This window comes from Poecilia formosa, unplaced genomic scaffold (assembly GCF_000485575.1).
Source record: "Poecilia formosa unplaced genomic scaffold, Poecilia_formosa-5.1.2 Scaffold116, whole genome shotgun sequence".
Lineage (NCBI taxonomy): Eukaryota > Metazoa > Chordata > Actinopteri > Cyprinodontiformes > Poeciliidae > Poecilia > Poecilia formosa.
In genome coordinates this window covers 69,129-91,826 of record NW_006800055.1, presented here as the reverse complement: position 1 = coordinate 91,826, position 22,698 = coordinate 69,129, and the positions used below count along the sequence as shown (strand labels likewise).

The following is a 22,698-nucleotide window of genomic DNA, read 5'->3' as shown; positions in this document are numbered from 1 at the left end:
TGAATTTAATAAGCTAACAAGAGTTTATTTAACTCCACAAATGCATTATTTATCCCAGTATTCCTGCATAGAGACGCCCTGTTGTTACTGTCAGCATCAATAAATTTACAAATTGCTCATTTAAAAGTGTTCATAAAATCAGCTGAAAATATTTATATCCAGTGCAAAACAATGGCTTTTTACTGCGGCTTTATGTCGCACTGACATACAGAAACTGCTCCACTGATAAATAAGCTCTGGGAAGAGACTGAGTTAATCCCAGTGCTAATTGGACTTCATATTAAAGCTCAGTTCTTGGTGTTATTTTGGTCTTAATTTGGGCAAATTTGAAAAATTTTATTTTTGTCTGTGCTCTGTTTTAAACCTGCAGAGTAGGGCTGTGTAATAATATCGATTTTGAGATATATATCGATATTTTCTTTCCTAGAAAAAAAAAATCGATATTCATCCGCAAGTATCGTAACATCCAACTGTCATCTTGCTCACTCACTGCTTGCTTCACTGGGAGAGTGATTAGGTCATGAGGCTTAGAGTGATTCCTTCAGATGTTAAGTGTCAAGGTTAAAAAGGTATCAAACTATTCAGAGCAGGGTACTTGGTGCACTTTATTTACTTTACAAATGCATGTAAACTACAGTTTGCACTGTTTCAATTAAAAGAAACATGTTTTCTCACCACTACTTTGATTAATTTTGTCCAGCTGTCGACTTTAAGTCTGTGTCCATGTCCAAACAGAGCCAGGTATTGTGTAGTTGGTGCTTTTAATCAGTTTTCAGTTAAATTAATTCAATCCAACTCTATAACAGTCACAAAATGTCACCAAAATCACTCTGTCCCTCTAAAATCTTTCAGAAAATCGCAAAAGTGTATTGAATTGTATCATTTGCTGGATATCGCAATGTATATCGTTCCGTGAGCAGAATATTGTGTATCGTATCGTGAGATTATTGTATCACTACAGCCCTACTGCAGAGTCAGCAGTCTGCCCAGTTTCCTTAGGAAACTATTTTTAAGGCCAACTGGTGTAAAAAAATAAAAATAAATAAACCGGACCTCACTGTGTTACAGCAAGGACAAAGCGGTAAACATGTAATTTTATTGTTTGATCAATTTGACTTTATTTTGCTTATACATTCAATAAGCTTGTCTTTTCCAGGGGATTGAAATTATACTTTTTCATTGGTGTGACATGAATAAATTTAATTGCTCTTTTACTTGTATTTAATTTGTGTTTTTAGTTCTTTTTTTAGCCAGTGTTTGCTGTTATTTTAAGTGTTTTACATGTGCATGCATGTAAAACACTTAACACTGCATGTAAACACTGCATGTATTATAAACGCTTGGGTTTATAATACATTTCAACTAAATAATTGCTGAAAAATAACCTTATAAATAAAATAAAGTTTCCTAATTTGAGTCATTTGTTGGCATTGATCGGTCCAAGAGTGTAATCTGTGGCTTCTAATAATTTTGGCAAAAGAAAGTTTTTTTTTTAATAGAAAAAGTAATAAAAACTATTGCTTCAGCAGCATTTCCTCTGTTTTCATGCAATATAGACATGGCTTTCATTTTCATCTTGCAGATGTTGACATTTTCTATAAAAATGTATACACTCCTATCATTAAAAATATCTAAAAACCAAATAGTCTAATATGAAAAAACTGATTTTCTATACTAGATGTGGTTAAAATAAGCTGCATTTTTACGTAATTTTAGCAGCTCTAAACAATTTTCGTTTTAGCTGGACCGAGGGTAAAATGTGCTCAGTTGTAAAGGTTCACCATAACTCTTACTTTAGGAAACATTCATTTATTTATGCAGCCATGTTTATTATTAAATATCGTTTGCAATGGAAATGCTAATGGCTATGTTGCTATACATGGATGTCTAGAAAGTAAACAGACTGTAGTGAAAACACATGAGGTTTGTGATTCAGTGATTGTGAGCTAAGCAGCTATTTTTATACCAGTTTTTAAATTATTTCCATAAGTTATTATAATTAGTGTTTTTTTAACATGAATTACCCAGAATTAAGATAACTATTCAAAGGATTAAAAAGTTATGATGGAGTCCTTTTAATTCATTCTTCCTTCTCTGACAGTTCTGTCTGCAGTAGCGTGGTAAAACCTAAAGGGGGCAGCAGTGTGCTATAAATCAGATCCATCCACACCCTTAACTTTTACTGGCTAAAAAATATTTTCTCTCAAACTCTAAAGCATGCAATTAATTTTTTTAACCTTTTATATAAACTTCAGCATGTTTTTCAGTTATCTTATTTAAAATCAATTGTTACATTAAATATCATTTGCATGTTGCCTACATCGGCATGTTGTCTTTCCACAAAGCAACAGATGAACTCACCAGAGTAGTCTGGGACTTTGCATATTTCATATGGGCATAAAGCAGCACAGCTGTGTCGTTGTGTGCCGCCTCCAGCGCGATGGACAGAGCGTTACTGCCGTCCTGCAGGCGGAGGGAAGCAGTGCAGAGAGAGGAAGCATCAGATCACTGTCCATGAAATCCCCCGAGTCTGAGCAGAGAGCACTGCAGTTTTTAACGGGCCGCGTGATTCACATTGTGGATGGTTTCAACGGTTGGGTAATTTGATAATTATGGTCAGGCAAATTAGTGTCATACATCTGTGATTAACCAGTTAAAAACAAAACGGGACATTCCTCTTAAATCCTTCTTGATATCCTTTGTTTTGTTTTTTTATTTAAATTACTGCATCAGGATTTATAACATGTTGGAAACAGGGAGCCACCCAAAGGTACTTTTAGAACAATTTCACAAGTTGAATTGTGATTTTTTTTTAAAGCCACACTAATTCAACACCACATTTGCTTCAGTTGTTTGGGGTATGTGTTTTTTTTTTTTTTTTTTTTGCACTTTGCAGCTCCAGCTGGTATAAAATTAAAGTCTCTGAGTCTCTGAACCTTACCACAATTGCATTTATTGTTTCAAGCCAAGAAGCAGCTTTAGTGTGGTAATGTTTTTATTTTATTTTTCAGTTTCGAAAGTGTAGGGAAATGTACTTAAATCTTGGAAATAGGCCACAATCAATGCTAACAAGCCTTAAACAGGATGAGTTGTAAAAACAGGAAAACTTGCATGTAAAAAGTTTAAAAGATAAAATGGTTCATTTAATGAAGAGGCTGTCGGTTTCCACAGTGCAAATCTTCAAAAAATTCATGTTTTATAATCATTGCTGTGAAATCTGTGAAGTTTTGGTTAGTGACTGTTAATTGTTGTAGTTGAACATTTTTATTCATGCTGTTATTTTAAAGGGGATGAAAACTCTTTAAGCAGCAGTTCAGTTTCCTCTCCTCATGTCTGTTTCCTCAATAATTATTTCAGACATACGTATGTTTCATGACATAAACATGTGTTGGTGTTGTGTCTTAAATGAAGCACCAGGTACTTATTGAAGCACACTTATTTCACACCAGGATCTTAACGTTGATCCTGCAGTGAGTTTTACCATATATGGTTCATGCTAATATATGAATAATATATTAGCATGAACACATTATTATTGATATAAATAAATAAAACTGTCTTCTTCTTTTTCCTATGTCATCAGCAAAGATTAAAGCTTTTTTGAAACTACAGCAGGGGCGATTTACTTTGATCAGAAGTTGTAGTGTTGGAAAACAAAATAAAGCACTGAAATACAATATCTAGGGGTGATAAAAGATGTAAATTATGTCAAAAAATACATTGGTGCTCAAGGGTCTTTAGAGGGCAGATTGAATTTGAATTTAAGTTAGCGTTTTAGCATTAGCTTCTGCTAAATACCATTCTGGTGTAGTGATTTAGCGTTAGCTTTAGCGCGACTAAGCTTTTAGTTCGCGGTGCTCACCACTGCTTCTCCCTCTCCCATGCGGTGACTCTCACTAAAGGTCCATATTGATGAAGAAACAAAAGAAAAATTAGGTATAAATTCTTTAGGCAAGAATTAAATTTGTCTGCAACAGACAGCAGGACTAAATACAAGGTTTCATGCTTAATCAAGTGATCCCAGAAAGAAGTCAGCTCTGACACAAACCCAGTTTTCACACACTGTAACTCAGCTGTACTCCCAGTTTAATATGCTGCTTTGTTTTTTCAGCGGGGTTGGGGGGGGAAGTGGCCTTTCCAATCGTCCAGCTGTGCTGAAACTCTATCCAAATGGCCAACTCATTCTGGCACAGATGTGAACACTCAAATATCTGTCTGCCTGGTTTCTCCCCAAGTATCCAGACAAAACAATTCACTGCAAATCACTTTAGGAATCACAAGGCTGAGCTGGGAGGGGAAAAAAAGAGGCTTCAGAGGAAGTAATGAGGAGAGTTTGGTCTCCAACAAGTTTTTCACCAGGGAAGTTTTCTGTTTGGCTCATGAAACCTCTGCTCAACATGTTTTCCTACAAGCAAGCAGTTGGTTTGTTTACGGGTCATTTGATGAAGTGTGCAGAGAATCAACCAGAGTCTGCAGGGCCTTGTGTCTGAACTGAGAGGGTTTTAATTCCTCCCCTGGGACAGTTGAGCCGCGTAGCGACTGTGTTTCCTTCCAGCAGCACTGATGAGTCAAAGGCAGATGACACTAATCTGATTGTGGCTCTTTAACATATCATCTTAAGTGAGAATATTTCAAGTGGTGTGAGAGAAAAGCGATAAGATATGAAGTCGTTTCCTGAGCAGATTTTCAGCACTTGGAGGCAACAACAACTGAACGAAGGCATTTGGCTCAGAGGGGGAAAAAATATGATTCATTTGTTTGCTGAGTCAGCTAAGAAAACCGCCTTACATTGTCCACGATGGATATGTCGCAGCCAGGCTGCTCCAGGAGCAGCTTGACGATCTCGGCGCGGCCGTGTTCGCTGGCACACATCAGAGCCGTGGATCCCTCGTCGTCCTGGACGTTTACGTCAGCTCCACACTCCAGCAGGGCCTGCACCATCTCCTGCCGTCCGTGGCTCACCGCCAGCATCAGCGCCGTCTGGCCTGCCTGGTGGACACAAAACACAGAAGAATCATTTTAGGTAAGGCACACCCATAAGCAAGCTGTCCAGGTGCAACTTCTGCAAAAACTGCTTGGATCAGGTATCTGCCAATCGCTGATTACCGATCTTTTAAAAAGCATGACTTGCCGATATAATTTTTTTTTTAATCTGAAATGTTTCTCAATATAGCAACTATTATTAACTATTAACTGTAAACATGCATGCATGACCTGGTGGGCCGGTAGGTCAGTCAAACCTTTTTCACAGGAGAGCAGAGGACAGCGGTTGATTCTTAGACCTTTACTGAGGTAGATGAGATCAGTGAGTAAGATCGGCTTCACATAAGCCAATCACCGATCTCCCAAGATTAAGGAAATCTGCACCAATAAATCGGTTACCTGATAAATCGATTCACCCCTAGTTTGTCCCCATTTTGCTGCCAAAACAACCTGAGATTAGGTTTCATCTCCACCACTATTATTTGGGAAGTTGTATGTATTTAGTGATGCACAAATTGCAGTTTTCCGGCCAATCGCCAATCTTTAAAAAACCCGATCTCCATTCTGATTTCGACAGATACCAAAGTTCTTTTATCTGAAATGTCACTCGATATATCAAGGAAGTCGCTGAAGTGGGAACAGTGGTGTGACTATTGACTGCAAACATGACCTGGTTGCTCTCACAGCAGTGCAGTGGAGGCCAGTGGCTGGTTTTTAGATCTTTGCTGAGATCGGTGCAAAATATCAGTTTCACATTTAAGAATCAGCTGATCACTGATCTCCCAATAAAAATATTAGGGAAATTGGGGTAAATTTATTTGTACACAACTAATTTCACTGTTGAACAATTGCGTTGCACTCAGTCAAGCCAACATGTTAATAAGCCTCATACTTTGGTAATTATGAAAACAAAAGTGAGGTTTTGGTTTACTTTGAGTAACTGTCTGCACACTCACCGTGTGTAAAATGATGCAGCTTCATTAAAATTAAGAATTTTCCTTTCCAAATTATTTTCATCTGTAAAATTAATGATAATTCAAAATCTGCAGATAGGTTTTTATCATGGCAGAAACGCTTAAAAGCAAACATGGACGCTGGTTATAGAGGTGGAGAAACCACTTCTAAAAGTGTTTTCTAAAACATGTTAGTTGATTTTAGGTCCATCCTTTACCCAACACAGACCAGTACCTCCACCTTGGGGAAAAAAAACACTTTTTAAATATAAACTCAATAATTGCTTAATGGTGGGGAAAAAAGAAAATATGCATAAAGGGGTTTAATTTAATATGGGTAGTAGCTAGTAATTTACCTTTAAGAGTAGTTTTACTGCACTGTACTTTTTTAAAAGTATTTGGTAAATGTTCCTACTCTTGCTGTGCAGAAATAAATTAGCTAGGGTTAAACAGTTTGAATGTTTTTGATCTATTTCATAGTTGTTTTTTTGCATTCGTGACATCCTTTTATGTGTGCAGTTAAGTTTCAGCTGCACATATTTGACATTTACTTACACAAACCAGATCCACCAGCTCTTTGCCACATTCTTTGTTTTTTGCTGCTAATCACAGAAAACTTTGTCCTCTTAGTTAATTTTCACCCAGGACCTGTCACTAATCACTTCCTTGTTCTCCCATTTATCATCTCCTTTAAAACACCTTTAGAGCATATAACTTAGATTTCCAACTCTTTAGCAAATAAAACCAAATTAGATAAAGATGTAAGAAGTCCCATAGAGTCGTATTCAAATTACACATTTTCCCTAAAAGATCAACTGAACTGCTTTTTCCTGCTGCTTGTGATTAGATTGCACATAGATAAAACCTAAAGCCACACACAGTTCATTATAAGTAAAAACAAACTTTTACAGCTCCTTTTGCCTGTTTATTCCTGCACATATTTCCATTTTACCAGTTGTCAAGTTAATAAAAAACAGCAGAAACTTGTACAATTTTAATTCCCAGCCTTAAATTGTTTTGCCTGCCACATGTTTTGTTCCCTGCAGCAACAATAACAAGCTCCAGTAATTGGATTTATAGAGAATGATGCCATAAATTTGGTCCCATGACTGAGCAGTCAGGCGCCACAAACCCTACACAACCTGATTTAATCAAGTGCAGAGATAAAACCACTTGGAAAACACTGTAGAGCCTCACAATGGCTGCACATTTGAAGCACTTCATCAGAATGTGAGAAATTAATTCGCTCTGAATGTGAAAGAGAAGACTGCTTCGTCTCATTTGTGGAGAACATGGTTTAAAAGATAGAACAGAACAAAAAAGGGATGAAAACAGGAATACAGTTTAGTTTTCTGATCATTCAGATCATCTGACTCCCGTTCTGCCCAGTTTCTATTCAACTCTTATTTCTATCATCAAATCAAACTGCTTTGACTTTTCCGTCCCGACACTTTTCTTGATCTATCTGGAAGTCCCCAATTAATTGTGGACTCAATTCAAATTGTTTTTACTTCAATTAATAGGTTATTTATTCTTTCCCAACGTGTTAATGAACACTTCCCTATTTATGGCCAGGTTTCCTGTTAATCAGCCATCTGCAAAAACTCGTGAAGCTCTGAAAGCACTCGTTTAAATGCATGCAGGGATTCGCTTTAGAAATACAAATTACAGGAGAAGTCCATAATTTTGTGCTCTAAATATACTGATTTCAGTATTTACTGTGAATATTTGTCAGGGTCTGTTTTGGAAAGCAAGAATGTTTGGCTGCTAAAGTTGTTTAATCATAAGTTGAAAACGACTCACTGAATCCTCAGCAGGACATTTTGCAGCTGATTTAATATCAAAAGAGCCACAGAAACAAGTGGACAAATTAAAGTAAATCTATTTACTTTATTATTTTACTTATGTTTTTGTTGGTCTCTAATTTGCTTCTTAGGACCTCCAGTTACTCTCAATTATCTTTGCTTTGTCCTTTTACGTTTTTGGCCAATGTTTTTAATAAAGATTAAATATATATATATTTTTGCCTTTTTTCTGTTTCATTGTGATATTAAGACAGTTACAGTAACATACTAATAGTGCCATTTATTTCTTTTTCAACTCATTTTAATGTAATTACACTGAAAAAAGAGAATCAATCTCCAACCTAATTAATTAATTGGTCTAGTAATTTAATTAAGTTTGTCAATCTTACTTTATTCATGTTTGCTTGACAACTTAATAAATTAACTTGGATAAACTTAATTTGATTACTTGTGACTAATTAATGGAATACATTTAAATTTAATCACGTTCTTTTTTCAGTGTAGGATGCAAAATATATGGTTTTCTGATACCATGGAAAAGTGGATGCATTCACTTATTCATCTTGATACAGAAAAATTAAAAATATAGTTCTTTAAATTATAAATCAGAACAGAATTTTTATAGAAGGCATTAGTACATTTTTAAAAAATATATTTTTCAGTTTTAAACTAATTTTATTTTGCCCACCAAGGAGAGAAAGTGTCTTTTTAGATTGTACGGGAACACATCTTGCTCAAAAAAATCAAGTGATACATTGTTTTTAGAATAGAGACTTATTTTACACCAAGAGGTGTGGTGTGGAAGGAACAACTTATATTCTTGTTCCATTTGAGAGAATACAAAACAAATGTAAATATCTGTTTTCAGTGTTTGTGAAGTGGAGACTGTGTCTGACCTGGCTGGCCTTGGCGTTGACGTTTCCCTGACCGAAGAGCTTCTTCACCACAGCCATGTCTTCCTCTTCCTTTACGGTAGAGAGCGCCGCCAGCATGATGGCCGTGTAGCCCGCCTTGTTCTGCTTATCCACGCAGCACACACCTGGAAGAACCACACATTACTCTGAGGGACGAAGAAAATGGACGCTTCCTAAAGATTTCTCATTTTACCTGGCCAGTGAATTATTTGCTCCAAGCATTAGATCAGATAGAAACTAAAGAATATAAAAGTAATTTTAAGGGGAAAATGGTAAGTTGCGCTACTGTGAAAAAAATTAAAGAACACTGCAAAACTTTCTTGCTGTCAAAGTTGATTTGTTTGCTTCATAGACCAACAACTTTGAGCAGAATCAAATTGCAACAGACGAACCAAGTTCACCAACTGTGAGGTTGGTTTTATGTCGCACTGTTAATTCCTTGCAGAGCCGCTGAAGACGCATCATTCGGTCAAAATCTGAGTTACGCAGGTTTTCTGTTGCATAGCGCTTTTAGTTTTGATTACTTTAAGGCATTTAAATTTAATCAGAAGTGTTTTACATCTGAAAAAGATGCTATTGGTGTTCTATTTGTCCTCAAGTCTTTATTTACAAGGTTTAATTAATAAAAATGGTAAAACACTTGAGTCACTTCATGATCACATTATCTGATTTTACTCTTTATAGGTATATTTTTGAGTAAAATGAACATTGTTCTGTTATCCTATGAACTGCTGACATGTCTCCAAAATTACAAGCTACATTTTTTTATTTGCAGAAAATAAGAAATGGTCGAAATAAGGAAAAAGATGCAGCTGTCGGACCTCAAATAATGCAAAGAAAACAACATCATATTCATTTAGAAACAACAATACTAATGTTTTAACTCGAGAAGAGTTCAGAAATCAATATTTGGTGGAATAACCAGGAGGTTTTCAGTGGGTTCAGTGCAGTGGGCTTGTAGTTTTTTCTAGACCCTTAATTGACCCTTTTCTTTTTCAGTCCATGTAGAAGATGCTTGATTTTTTTTTTTTGTAAATGAACTTTACGGGACAAACATTTGTTTCAACACTGCACAATAATGTAAATTGTAAATGATTTGCCTTTTACAATAATTAAAACTTTCAAAGAGAATTTCTTGCACTGTTCAAGGTCAAATTTGTTAGTTTTCCTGCAGAAATAAGAGACCAAACTGTACAGAACAGTTACAGAAATGGACAGACGGAGCTTCCTGTCAGCAGTTCCCTCACCTGTGTCCAGCAACAGTCGGACCACCCCAAAGTTGGAGTGGGAGACGCTGTAGTGCAGAGCTGTGTTCCCGTTGCCATCGGTCATGTTGACGACGTGCTCCAGCAGCGCTGACGACACCTCGGAGAAAGCCATGAGGTAGTCGGAGACCCGCGAGGGCTGAGCCATCTTCGCACTGGACACCCGGAACCACTCAAGCTGGACGGTGTGGCTACTGGACAGCTGGAGAGCGAGAGAACGAGAAACAGAATGATAGAAATCCAGTTTACGTTAATTTATCTATGTCTAAATATGTTATTGCTATTAATGTTGAAGTAGAATACTTTTTTCCCCAGAGGAGACGGTTTAGACACTGAATAACTGCTGTGGTTCTAAAAATATTAGCTGCGTCTCCATTACAAATGTGCGCAAGCCTTTGTCGCCAATGTCGAAATTGAAATCACAAGTGAATAATCTTGTTCACACGATAAATCGTTACAAATAACCGTAGCGACTGAGGTAAATAGTTACGTGATATTTATTCACAATTCGCATCAGAGACCTCGGCGTCTTATGCAGGTGTTGGAACGACAAACCTCTATTTGGCGGTAGGCTATGCTCTTCTTCTTCGTCTGTAACACTCTTCCTCTTCTTCGTCTGTAACGCTACAGCAGAGGAACATTTATCGTAACTGCTGTTGCGCGCAACACGCTCACTTACGCTTTCTACTGAACTCTCCGGTGTCAGATAGTCATACGCTTAGCTCAGACATGTATACGCAGTCATTACCATATGATTTTATTTAATCAGCAACATAGAATCATGACGTAGATCATCATACACTTTGTTATTAACAGCTGTATGGCATCCTGACTTAGCGGTTAAGTAGGTTAATGAGTTTTACACTGGCATGTGTTGTAGTTGACTCCAGCTGCAGCTAGACCAGCTTTAAATACACTTTGAAACCACGACAACGCATGTATATTTATCTAGTTATCATATTATATGATATTATAAACAATTTAACTTATTTTCGCCATAACTTGTTGCGTATGCTGAACTGACAACTCCACTGACGGTCGGACTTAATGCGCATGCGCGGGCATGCGTACTAACTGCATGTATGCTATCCTGACAGCGTATGGCTATCTGATAGAACACCGGCTACCATAATAACGGTCTATAGGAAACTTTTTTTCTCTTTCATAAAACGCTGAAATCGGGGACGGGTTTGGGGACAAGTCCCCTAGAATGGGGACAGTCCCCGGAAATCGGGGACGTCTGGTCACCTTAACTTGTAAGTCAATTTTGTCTTCTTTTAAGTGTAGTAAGATATTTATACTAGAAGTTAAACAAAACTGCTGGGTAAGATTTTGTGTTTTTGCAGTGTAACGTGTGCTTTTGTTTGCAAGCCTTGAATAAATAGACATTTATCCAAATATTAGACAAGGAGTATGTTTATATTTGATGGTGTGTGGATTTTAGAAATCCAAACTTGTAGATCTAGTTCTTCTTCACTGAAATCAGAGCAGTTTTATGTTTCTCAGTCTCTCCATGCTGGTAACATGAAATGTTTATATGCAACAACAAAAACCTAAATTGAGATGACATTTTTGGCCTTGATGATTGTGCTCCTGTGTATAAAAGCAGCTTTATTTTGAAATCAAAGCTCTGCTGTTGTTTATAAAGGAAAATCAACTGATAACAGATGGCTTCTGCTCCATGTCTGACTCACTTCCTTTTTTACTGCAACACATTGTTTAGACACTCCTATTGTTTGGTGTTTAAGGAGTAGGAAGCTCCTACCTCAAAAGAATGCACTCAAACATTTCAGTTCAGTTCCACAGAGTCTTACTTGAATTATTATGAGGCTTCAGAGGTGAAATATTGTGTTTAAAGTGTGTATAGGAGAACTGCAGGCACGCACCACTTCCTTACTCTTCAGTGTTTTCACGTCATCGTTCAGGTGGTTCTTCAGAATCAGACAGGCTTCACGCATTTTTGAGCTGAACTCAAATCTGTAGCAAACGAGCAGAATTTCATTTCAGTTGAAGCACTAATCAGAGCTAGGAAATCAGGAAGTAACACTGCAACACTCACAAGTAAATCTGTGAGCATATAAAAACAGTTTCCGGTCTACTTTTTAAACAACCCACTTTTCTTTCACAGCGTCTGATGAATAACTTGGCGCTCTCAGCGTTTCCTCGTCCGTGTCGCTTTCGTCCAGGTTGATGTTTCTCTCCTCCTCAGAGGTTTCTTCCTCCAATGCTGCCTCATCTTCCTCAGTGCTATCCAAGCACTCGCCTTCTCCACTTTCTCCAGAAGAACTCCCAACTTCCTCCTCTTCATCTTCTTCCTCTTCCTCACTGGAGGTGGATTCATACCTGAAAGGGACAGGATACCAATAAATACCAAACACAACAAGTAGCCCATGTTTTAACCAGTTGGTTGTGATGCAACAGAGATTTATTTTCATTTATCAAACTTTTGTGACCTGAACAAAATTGTGACAGTATATTAGGGATACTCTCAGGGAAAAAACAAAAAATTACAAGAAAAAAGTCGGACGAGAATAAAGTAAAAAGAATAAAGTTGTAATATTATGATTTTATTCTCGAAATATTGACTATTCTCAAATTATTACTTTTTCTGTAATTATTTCTGACTTTAATCCATCCATCCATTTTCTGAACACCCTTGTCCCTCAGTGGGGTCGGGAGGGGTGCTGGTGCCTATCTCCAGCTAACGTTCCGGGCGAGAGGCGGGGTACATCCTGGACAGGTCGCCAGTCTGTCGCAGGGCAACACAGACACACAACCATGCGCACACACACACACCCCTAGGGGCAATTTAGACAGACCAATTAACCTAACAGTCATGTTTTTTGGACTGTGGGAGGAAACCGGAGTACCCGGAGAAAACCCACGCATGCACAGGGAGAACATGCAAACTCCATGCAGAAAGACCGGGGCCGGGAATCGAACCCAGACCCAGAACCTTCTTGCTGCACGGCAACAGCTCTACCAACTGCGCCACTGTGCAGCCGACTTTAATCTCATAATTTAATTTTATTAAATAATTTCCCTTTGGGATTAAAAAAGTATTTTTTTAATTTAAATAATATTTTATTCTTGACATAGTATGGCCTTAATCTCATATTATGACTTCATTCTCAAGTTATTACTTTATTCTGTAATAATTTTCAACTTTATTCTCATACAAATTAATTATCTGAATATTATGACTTTATTCTCATACTTTTATTTATTTTTTTTAGAATAGCCCTCATACTCTGTCTTACAAAATGTTCTTTGTACCTTAAGATTTATTTTTGCAAAGGTAAAAATAAAAAGTCGGTGCTGTGCTGCCTTCACCTACCCTCCATTGAGAATCCCAACAAACTGCAGGCTCTTCTTCCGATTCTCGCTCGAGTTACTCCCATCTTTCCTCTTCATGATTGATTTCAGCATACCTGTTGGCACAAACAGATAAACAACAATTATATATTTTTCTACAGATCTGGAAACTGTCTTTTATTTTCTGCCCATTTCTAATTAGTTTTAAAGTAATGGGGTAAAGCCAATCCGCCAATCCTTTGTAAGCAATAATAACCTTAAACCAGCTATTAGGTACAACAATGAAGCTACACTATTTTTGTAATCAAGTTGACATAATTTCCTGAAGTTTACATGTTTACATTCCCACAGTATTTTTTTGTACCCTGTCTCAAGCTACATCTTATGTAGACATAGATATTACAAAACTTTAAATAAAGAGTACAGTATTCAGCCAATGATGCACAGAGGAACAAACAAATAAATAATCAAGGATTAGTGCCAGCAAAACTGATAAAAGATGTAATCTAGGATACATTTCCCGTCAGAGATTAAACTGTAAAGCATGGCATTTGAAAACTCATACTATGGGACTGTTTTGCTACAAGTGGTTGGTATATTACAGAAAACACATGAATAAAATAGCAGTATCTCTAAATTCCTCAATTTTCTTTAAATTAACCTTAAATTGTCTAATTTTGGAAACCTTAGGCTTTCCCACCAGTGCAGTGAACCCAAAATGTATCTGGGATGGAAAAAGCTAAATAAAATACATTTTCTGGAGAAGTTTATTGACCATGCTTACAAGCTGATCCAGGAAACCAATCGGTTTAAATTAATTTTACCAAACATTTCTTAGAGCTGCATGTTCACATCTGTTTGTTTATGTCGACTTTCTGAGGATTAGAGAAAATGTATTATGAATTTAAACTTGGGAAGTAATTACCTGCTTTAATGTTGCACAGTCACATCCCACAGAAAAGAAACAATGGTTTCAATAAAATCATTAAAAACTGAATAAATTCTGATTCTCAACAGAACTGCATTTGGACTTCCCTCATTTTGTGGTTCAGCGATAAACAGTTGGTGGTGATTTTTCTTCTCAGTGCATAATCTTGTCATGAGTAATGCATTTAATTTGTTTGACTCAATAAAAACAGAAGCACAGACATAAACAGTGAGAAACCTAACAGCCAACTGGGCCAGTTAAAGCACCAGTCAGACTTACTGCACCAGTTTTTCTGACACGCCGGCTCCATAAATCCAGAGCCTCACTGTGGGTCCGTTTCTCTCCTGCTGCCTCAAGAAAGAACGACTGGGATAAATGAGACATTTGAAAACATGTCCGCTGTTTATTCCAGACAGCGATGTTACTTATTGTACAGTAATGAAAAATGAACATCTTAATTTAAAATCTAAAGACGGCCTTTAAGAACCTGGGCTTTGTACTGGTAGAGCATTAACACTTAATTTATCTTCAAAGTAAATTGTTCAGTAAAGGAAAACATCTATTGCTCTGAGGTTCAGTGAATGCATCATGATTTCAGGTGGATGTTAAAGGAAGATAATCCGTTTCAGCAAAAATGCATATATCATTGCACCAAAATGTATAACAAAGATTACACAAAACAATCACTTAGTTGATAAATATATATAACTAAGTGACCTGTTTATTTTAAATTCACACCAGATACCTGCAACTCCAATCCCAGAAGAAGTAACACACATAGCTAAATCTATTTGCACGTATGTTATAAGAATGATAATATATGGAATAATTATTGTAAAGACCTGGAATTAAGATGTACAATTGTTTTATGAAAGCAAACAGTAATGTAAATAATTGCTATCATTTCTAGACACACTCACTGCACAAGACTCCACTGTTGAAGAAAAAGCATAAGACACTCGGAGAGTAGCCTCTTACCAGACCAACAGTGAAGTTTCTAGGCAGGAAGATCACGATGTGAGGATTGTTGTTAGCATGTTACTGCTAAACTTCTTGAATTTGAAATGAGAATATATATAAAACTTTCTAAAGACAAATTTGATCATTTCATCTGAAGGTAAAACGGGGGTGCGTTTAGTGAACAGAGTGATCTATTCACAGGTTTTTCTGTTGGAACATAACTCCGAATTATTTGTGGAAAAATTGCTTATTTGCAGTTGTTTTTTTTTGCAAAGGATATCTAAAATATTCAAAAGGAAATTCAGCTTGTAAAACTTTGACCTAGTTGGAGTGGTACTTGGCTTTGGTTTGCTAATTCAGGTCAAGAAGTACTACAGTATACTAAGTATTGGGCCTCCACTCCTGATAAATAGTTGAATTTTGTTGTTTGAACAACTCCAGTTGCCACAGGTATACATATTCCAGCCACCAGGCCTGCAGACTGCTTCTATTTCATGAACAAATGGGTCGGACTTGGGAAGATTAGTAAATTCAAGCAAGTTACTTGTCCGCCGCCCATCAAATTACCTCATACTAAACATTCCACAGTCAACTGTTAAAGGTATCATAACACTGTGGAGACAAACAGGAACAACTGAGTCATGCAAAAATAAATCAGAGTTCATACTGAGGACACCAGCGTTCTGCAGAATCAACAGATACAGTCGTTTAAACTTTATATGATGTTCAGATTAGTTCAAGAGCAGCAAATAAATAATTTATTTGCTTGCGGCTGAGCACCAAGCGGTACGTAAAGCAGGGGATGCAGTTGTGCAGAGTTCGCTACAATCTGAGTCTGAAGCTCTCTACATTTGTTTTGGTAATTAAGTCTAAGTTTGCCGCTTCCAAATAAAATTGACATTATTTTCCAAATTGTAAAGTTTAGTGGAGGAAGAATAACGGTCTTTGGTTGTTTTTCAGGAGTTGAGCTTGACTCGTTATTTCTACTGAAAGGATGTCTTAATTGTAAGACACCCCAAGACATTTCTGAGAGATTTTTGCTCTCCACTCCACTCTCCTGGCTCCAAAACTGCAAAGTGCCAACGATTTTTGCCAGTATAGTGTGTTTACAAAGAAAAACATTGACTTGTTGAACACATAATGCACATGTTTTTATATATTAGAAGCTGAATGGCAAGTCAACAACAAAACACGACTTTTCCAGCAGCCATTGTACAGCACATACAGGGGTACAACCAGTTGACCAAAAGTGCTGGAGCTCAGCTGGGTTGCTAGGTGAGGGTCCAGTCTTGGCAGCGGTTAAATGTGATTCAAGAATTGGGAGGTTTTTGAAATTTCCGGAACCAAAAATCATTAAGTTATTGCCAGAAAATGTCTAGGTGTTTCTTTTTTTTTTTTTTTAAGTGCCTGGGCTATTTTTTGAAGCAGTTGAAACTCTGCTGTTTGTAAATGGAAGATAAAAGGAAGAACAAAAACATGCAAAATGTTAAATTTGCATAATACGTCCCTTTTAAAACGGGGTTAAGTCTCACTGCTCACCTGTTTTTGGGTCGCTGGTTCTGGTCTCCTCCTCTTGCTCTCCTGTTTTTTCCTCCTCTGCAACAACCACCTCTTCCTCTGGTGAAACCTTGTATTCAGCAATAGTCAGCTGTCTCTTCTTTGGCACTGCAACTTTTTCCTCCTCAGGATTTTCACCCCTCAAGTTTTCCCACTGACACCCGACGCTGACCCGCTCCACTGGTGTCTGTTCTGGTTCTGGTTCTGGCTCTGGTGTTGCATCAGTTTGTGTTCCCTGCTCGGTATGATCTGCGCCCAAGTCTTCGCCAACACAAGCGTGTGTCACCTCCGGATGGCACGTCGTGGCGGTATGCTTTAAGACGGGAGCTAAAGTCTCTACCTGGGCGTTTCTCGTGTCGGGTTTTGCTAGCGCTCCCTTCTCAGCCGTGACCTTAGAGGTTCTTTCATCAATCTGAGCTCTCAGGTTATCAATGTCTTTGTCAGCTGCAGTAAGGCGGCTTTCTAAAGCTACTATGGACTCCTGCTGGAACTTTATAGTGTCCTGTAAGGTGTCTATCTCCCTCTGTGCCTCTGTAGTCAGCCCCAGCAGAGACTCCATAACCCAGACTTCAGCCTCCTTTGTCCCTGCTCTGACTTGTATCGCCTGCTCACGAACCACAGCAGCTTCTGTTCCTGTGGTTTTGTCACATACTTTCACCTCCGTGCACACAGATGCATCTCTCACGCCATTCCTGTGATAGAAAACTACAGAGGTCATTGGCACGTCATCCCCAACAGCAACAGATTTCTTTTCTTTTTCTGCCGAGTGCGGTAAAACTTTAGATAACGGCGGAGGGGGAGACTTCAGCTCCTTCCCCTCAAACTTCTCAGCCAGTCTTTTCAGCTCCCCAGATTTTACAAGACCCTTATGTCCAGTTGAGTTTGGTGAAGTCACTCGGCTGTAGTCAGATTGGAGGATCTCCGTGGTTTGCGTGGAAGACTCTTTAGACTGCTGCTTCTGATGGGAAGCCTCCATGGCTGCTTTCTTCTCCTCCAAGGCCAAAAGGAGCATGTCTTTTTCTGCACGCAGCTTGGCCAGCTCTTTCTCCAGAGCAGGAACACCCTTCACTCTTTCCTCCATCTCCTTCAGCTGCTTCAAGGCAGTGGCCATCTGCTCTCTGACGGTCTGCAGCTGGCTGGGTGGGATCGGGGTCACCGTGGTGCCAGCAGCTGGAGTGCTTCGCCCAGAGGTCTGAGGACTGGGTTTGGTCCAGCTGTTCTGCAGCGGCGGTATAGATAGGGAGGGCGTGAGCTGCTTGGGAGGATCTGCGAGCTGGAGGCGCCCACCATTCTGGTGCTGGTGGGTTTGCTCCTGCTGAAGCCGCCGGCTGGTTTCTAGAAGAGTCCGCTCGACTCTTGGGTTTCTCTGTGGTGGAGGTGGCGGCACTTTGGCCCCAGCAGAAAGCGGAGGCACGTTGAGGAGAGTAACGGGGGAAATGGAGAGAACTTCGCAAGGCGCCGACCCAAGGCGTAGGCGCGGCGGCGGGGGAGGAGGGACCCTCCCGTCTTCGCTGACTGGGGAGGAGAGAGACTCTGTGGATGTCCAGCCACTGGTGCGTCCCCCAACGCTTGGACTCCTCTGGGAAAGCTTGAGTCCCCGTCCAGGACGGCGGGAGCTGAGGGGAGCCCGGCGGAGGTTGTGGCCGCTCTCGATCTCTTCCACATATTTCAGGAAGTCCAGGTCGAGCTGGAAGCCATAAGGAGTCTGGACCGAGTAAGAGCCCGACTGGTCAGCCTCTTCCTGACTGGAGTAGATGAACGCAGAGCCTATGTCTGCAAAAGAAAAGCCTCCCATCAACTACTCTCACAGACAAGGTCAACTTTTTATGACAGAGAATTAGGGTTATACTCTGAAAAAATAACTACATCAAACTATAAGAATAAAGTAATAATATTACAAGAATAAAGTAATTATTTCAAGAATAATGTAAAAATATTAAGACAATAAAATCATTCAAGAAAAAAGTCAAAATAAGATGAGAATAATGTCTAAATATTACGAAAATGAAGTTGCATTAATACGAGAATAAAGTCGAAATAACACGAAAATGAAGTAATATTTCCAATGCTTCCTCAAAGTCTTAACATTATGACTTTATTCTCATAATAATATTTGTGCACAACTTTATTCTCTAACTATTGTGGCTTTATTCTCGTATGTGTTCATCGGCATACTTTTATGACTTTATTCTATTAATTTTATTTATTTTTATCTTCTTTAGGTGGGCATAATACAGCTTTAACCAATATATATCCATTGTTTCATTCTTTGTCACTAATTCATGTTTTTGTGAGATTAAGTTCTTATATTAATCTTTAGTAAAGACAATTTCACAATATTGCTCTATTTTCAAAAAATGCAAATTTCATCCCCTGAAGGTTTATTTGAGATCCAATTTTATGAATGAGAAAACACTACCTATTACCGGTTTAATAGAGGTATTTAAGAACCTTTAAAATACCTTCAGCAAATTTTTATCTTCAGCAAATTTTCAAAATATAAAAATGTTTACAATCCAATATGGTCGAAATTTAGACAATTTTTGATCTTCAATTTTGGAGGAAGAATAAATATTTGACACGATTGTTGAAACATATTTTACTCACTAATCAAAACTCTTTAATTAGTCTCACAATCATTCAGGTTTCTGAAATCACAAAGAGTATACTGAAATTAAAGTTGTAGCTCCTTACCAGGCACCTTTGGATTAACTTGCACTGATTGGGTCATTTTTCAGGACTGAACCCTCTCAGTGCCACAAAACTCCGGTAGGTGCCAGGCTGAAGAAAAATAGAGAGAGAAAGAAATCATTTCTGTAATAAGGCTGGTTTAAAACAACAACCTAATAATAATCTGAAAACATAGTGCAGAAAATTTCTATTAACACTAAGCCACTTACAAACTTTGAAACATCGTTTGCTGCTTTTTCCTTTTTATACTTAATCACAACCCCCATTTTTAAAAAATATACAAATATACAGCTGTTTATAAAGTACAAAGAGCTAAAAGCAAACAGCAGCTTTACCTTCTCCCTTCACAGCCTAGTTATTCAATGCAAAACACACTTTTCTTCTGTGGTACAAGTCAACACTTAGATGTTTCTAGGAAGTAATGACACATTTTTGCTACAATTATATGGCCAACAGAAAATGGCAACCTAAAAGTAACAGATTGAGACTGGAAAACAGAACATTATGGGATGTTTACCTTCCACAGCCACTTAATGAGGGATTGAAGCAGCTGGAGCTCAGGGAGTTTTCCTCCTTCCTGCTTCACACAGGCCTGTAAAACAAAGACGAGAGGTATGCAAAACACCGCTGTCAAGAAAAACGACCTGTGGATCAGAACAGGTCATGGATAGAATAATCATCCAAACAATAAATGGGAAGACTAATGTAAAAAAATACGCTCTGTATTTACTGGTTTAGGTTTTCACCAGCATAATCTATGAATGCATCGAATGTCTCAGATGCAGCAGCACCTTGTAGAAAACAAGAGCCAAACCTCAAATACAAGCAGTCAGTTATTTAGTTTCAAACATACACACGCGTGTCCCCTGCAGCACATTCCTAACACATGCTGTTGAAACACGCCTGTCGGCCTTGTGGCTCACCAGCCACTGATAACCCGTGAACACATCCATCATTTGTTAGCTCAGACACACTTCTTGCTGTCAAAGAAAATCCCGCTATCAGTCACACAGACAGGAAACCTTTTACCTGAATCCACAGCAGGAGCCCCTCAGGGAACTGTTGCAAACTCTAGACGTGTAATGTTCCCAAAGACGAAAGTAAGGCTTAGATAACGAAAATCAGCCGCTGTTCATTCAGTTTCCATCCAAATGTCCCGGCTCCAGAAACCTGATGCTACAGAATCTAAACCAATCATCTGGGTTCCATGAAAAAAAAGAGAAAAGTACTCTCTAGTTTTGTATTTATTCTTTAAAATGAACAAAACAAACAATTGCAGATATTTCAGCAGTGGTCAGGCTTTGAATATGGAACCAAGGAAAACCAAGGATGGACGGATGGACGACAAAAAATGATGGATGGATGGATGGATGGATGGATGGATGGATGGATGGATGGACAAAGGACTGGATGAATGAATGGATGACTGGATGGATGGACAGAGATGGATGGATGGATGATGTGAAAAACAAATGGATGGATGGACAGACGGATGGTTGGATGAATGATAGATGGACGGACGGACAGATGGATGGACGGGTGGACGGATGGATGGATGGACGGGTGGATGGATGGGCGGGTGGATGGATGGATGGACAGATGGATGGACGGATGGATGGACAGACGGATGGTTGGATGAATGATAGATGGACGGACAGACAGATGGATGGATAGATGGACGGGTGGATGGATGGGCGGGCGGATGGATGGATGGACAGATGGATGGACAGATGGATGGATGGACGGGTGGATGGATGGGCGGGCGGATGGATGGATGGACAGATGGATGGATGGACGGACAGATGGATGGATGAATGGATGGATGGACGGACAGACGGATGGATGGATGGATGGATGGATGGATGGACAGATGGATGTATGGACAGATGGATGGATGGACGGACGGACAGACGGATGGACAGATGGATGGATGGATGGATGGATGGACGGATGGACAGACGGATGGACAGATGGATGGACGGACGGATGGATGGATGGATGGACGGACGGACGGACAGATGGATGGATGGTCTTGGTTCTGTGGTTCTCATTCAGCTGGACTCTGGTGGCCATTTTAAATGATCCCCTTCATCCTCAATAATCTCATCAGCCACCTGAGGAATCTGTTGAGCATCCGCTTTCTTTCCCCTGATCAGGACTAGCAGACTTAGAAAATACTTTGTCTCCTGTGACACCTGACCTTTCACCTCCTGGCTCAGGGAGAGGAAGATCAACAGAATGTGGGAGGAAGCCTTAGAGAATTAGTCATTTAGTCTACTGTTGGCTTAGTCTGTGCAATAACCTGCTGCTGCTTGTCTGTTTATTTGTCTGTATGCTTGTGTAAATGCTTACTGTGTGTGTAAGCATGTGAGCCGTTTGTTTGTGTGATGCTGTCCTACTGCTAGAGTCTTAATTTCCCAGAGGGAACATCATCAGGGTATCAATAAGATTTTTATCTCATTATCCTAAACTTATTTTTCCCTAATGTTATTTTCTTGTCAATCCTTGTCCAGACTTGAAAATTAAATCCGATTTCATTCTTTTCCAGACGGCGTCAGATGCCAAAATTAGAACAAAATTACAACAGGGACGAACACACAGTTTGTTTAGATTATAAACAAGTTACGAGAATCTCTAGTGGGTACGACAGAGGTCAGATTGTATCTAGATATACACATTACTAATACTTCACCGATGTACTTATCCAAGTGCATCTTAAAGGGACCCATTATGCTTCCTGGAACAGGTTAGGAAACGTCTGTGGTCTATCAACAGCTTTGAAAAGCAGAAGTAGAGCCTCCTGCACAACCAACAAGAATGAAGCAAGTGGTTTCTGGATGTAAATCAACAACAAAGCAGTTGTCTTTTCCAGCAGCCATTGTACATCTCATACAGCGGTAAAACCAGCTGAGCAGCTTGGAATGCTAGGTGACGGGATGACATTGCTAGGTGAGGGGCAGTGTCTACTAATTTGAACTTTAAGTTAGAGCTGCAGTAGATAACTTTTATAAATATAGATTTTTTTTTACATGTATGTTAAGATTGTCACCATGTTGTAACAGTACAAGACAAATAATCTGAGAAAAATTTTGATCTCCGCCCTTTGGTCCAACTTCTATAATGCATAATTCAGTCAAAAACAACCAATCAGAGCCAGGAGGAGGGTCTTAGCGCTGTCGATCACCGCTAAGACCCAGATTGGGAAGATAAGAATTATGAAAAAAGTGACAGTAAAGTTAGAAAACAGCTTTTTAAGATTTTTTTATGCAACATTGTTACTTGTGTAAATATTGCTTTCTTTGTGATTGTTTTAATTACTAAATCTGA

General features: G+C 38.8%; 1 protein-coding gene and 1 long non-coding RNA gene across 6 annotated transcripts in view; one reads left to right on the top strand and one right to left on the bottom strand.

The window, feature by feature from the left end:
* The window catches only part of kank3 (KN motif and ankyrin repeat domains 3), a 40,741-nt gene that overhangs the window by 1,284 nt on the left and 16,759 nt on the right, over positions 1-22,698 (bottom strand). For all 5 annotated transcript variants that reach the window (XR_001663115.1, XM_016675543.1, XM_007560543.2 and 2 more), the window contains 10 exons: positions 19,889-19,963; positions 19,375-19,461; positions 16,663-18,453; positions 13,258-13,351; positions 12,036-12,263; positions 11,807-11,897; positions 9,903-10,122; positions 8,638-8,780; positions 4,789-4,989; positions 2,362-2,463 (listed from right to left, as the gene is read on the bottom strand). Coding sequence is in view for 4 of the 5 variants with exons in the window: in XM_016675543.1 (XP_016531029.1) it covers positions 2,362-2,463; positions 4,789-4,989; positions 8,638-8,780; positions 9,903-10,122; positions 11,807-11,897; positions 12,036-12,263; positions 13,258-13,351; positions 16,663-18,453; positions 19,375-19,411 (2,907 nt within the window). In the remaining variant the exon portion in view is untranslated. The remainder of the gene's footprint in view (positions 1-2,361; positions 2,464-4,788; positions 4,990-8,637; positions 8,781-9,902; positions 10,123-11,806; positions 11,898-12,035; positions 12,264-13,257; positions 13,352-16,662; positions 18,454-19,374; positions 19,462-19,888; positions 19,964-22,698) is intronic.
* Positions 6-1,989, top strand: LOC107837124 (uncharacterized). Its single transcript, XR_001663116.1, has 3 exons — positions 6-381; positions 975-1,923; positions 1,970-1,989. It is a non-coding gene; the product is annotated as an uncharacterized LOC107837124 (long non-coding RNA).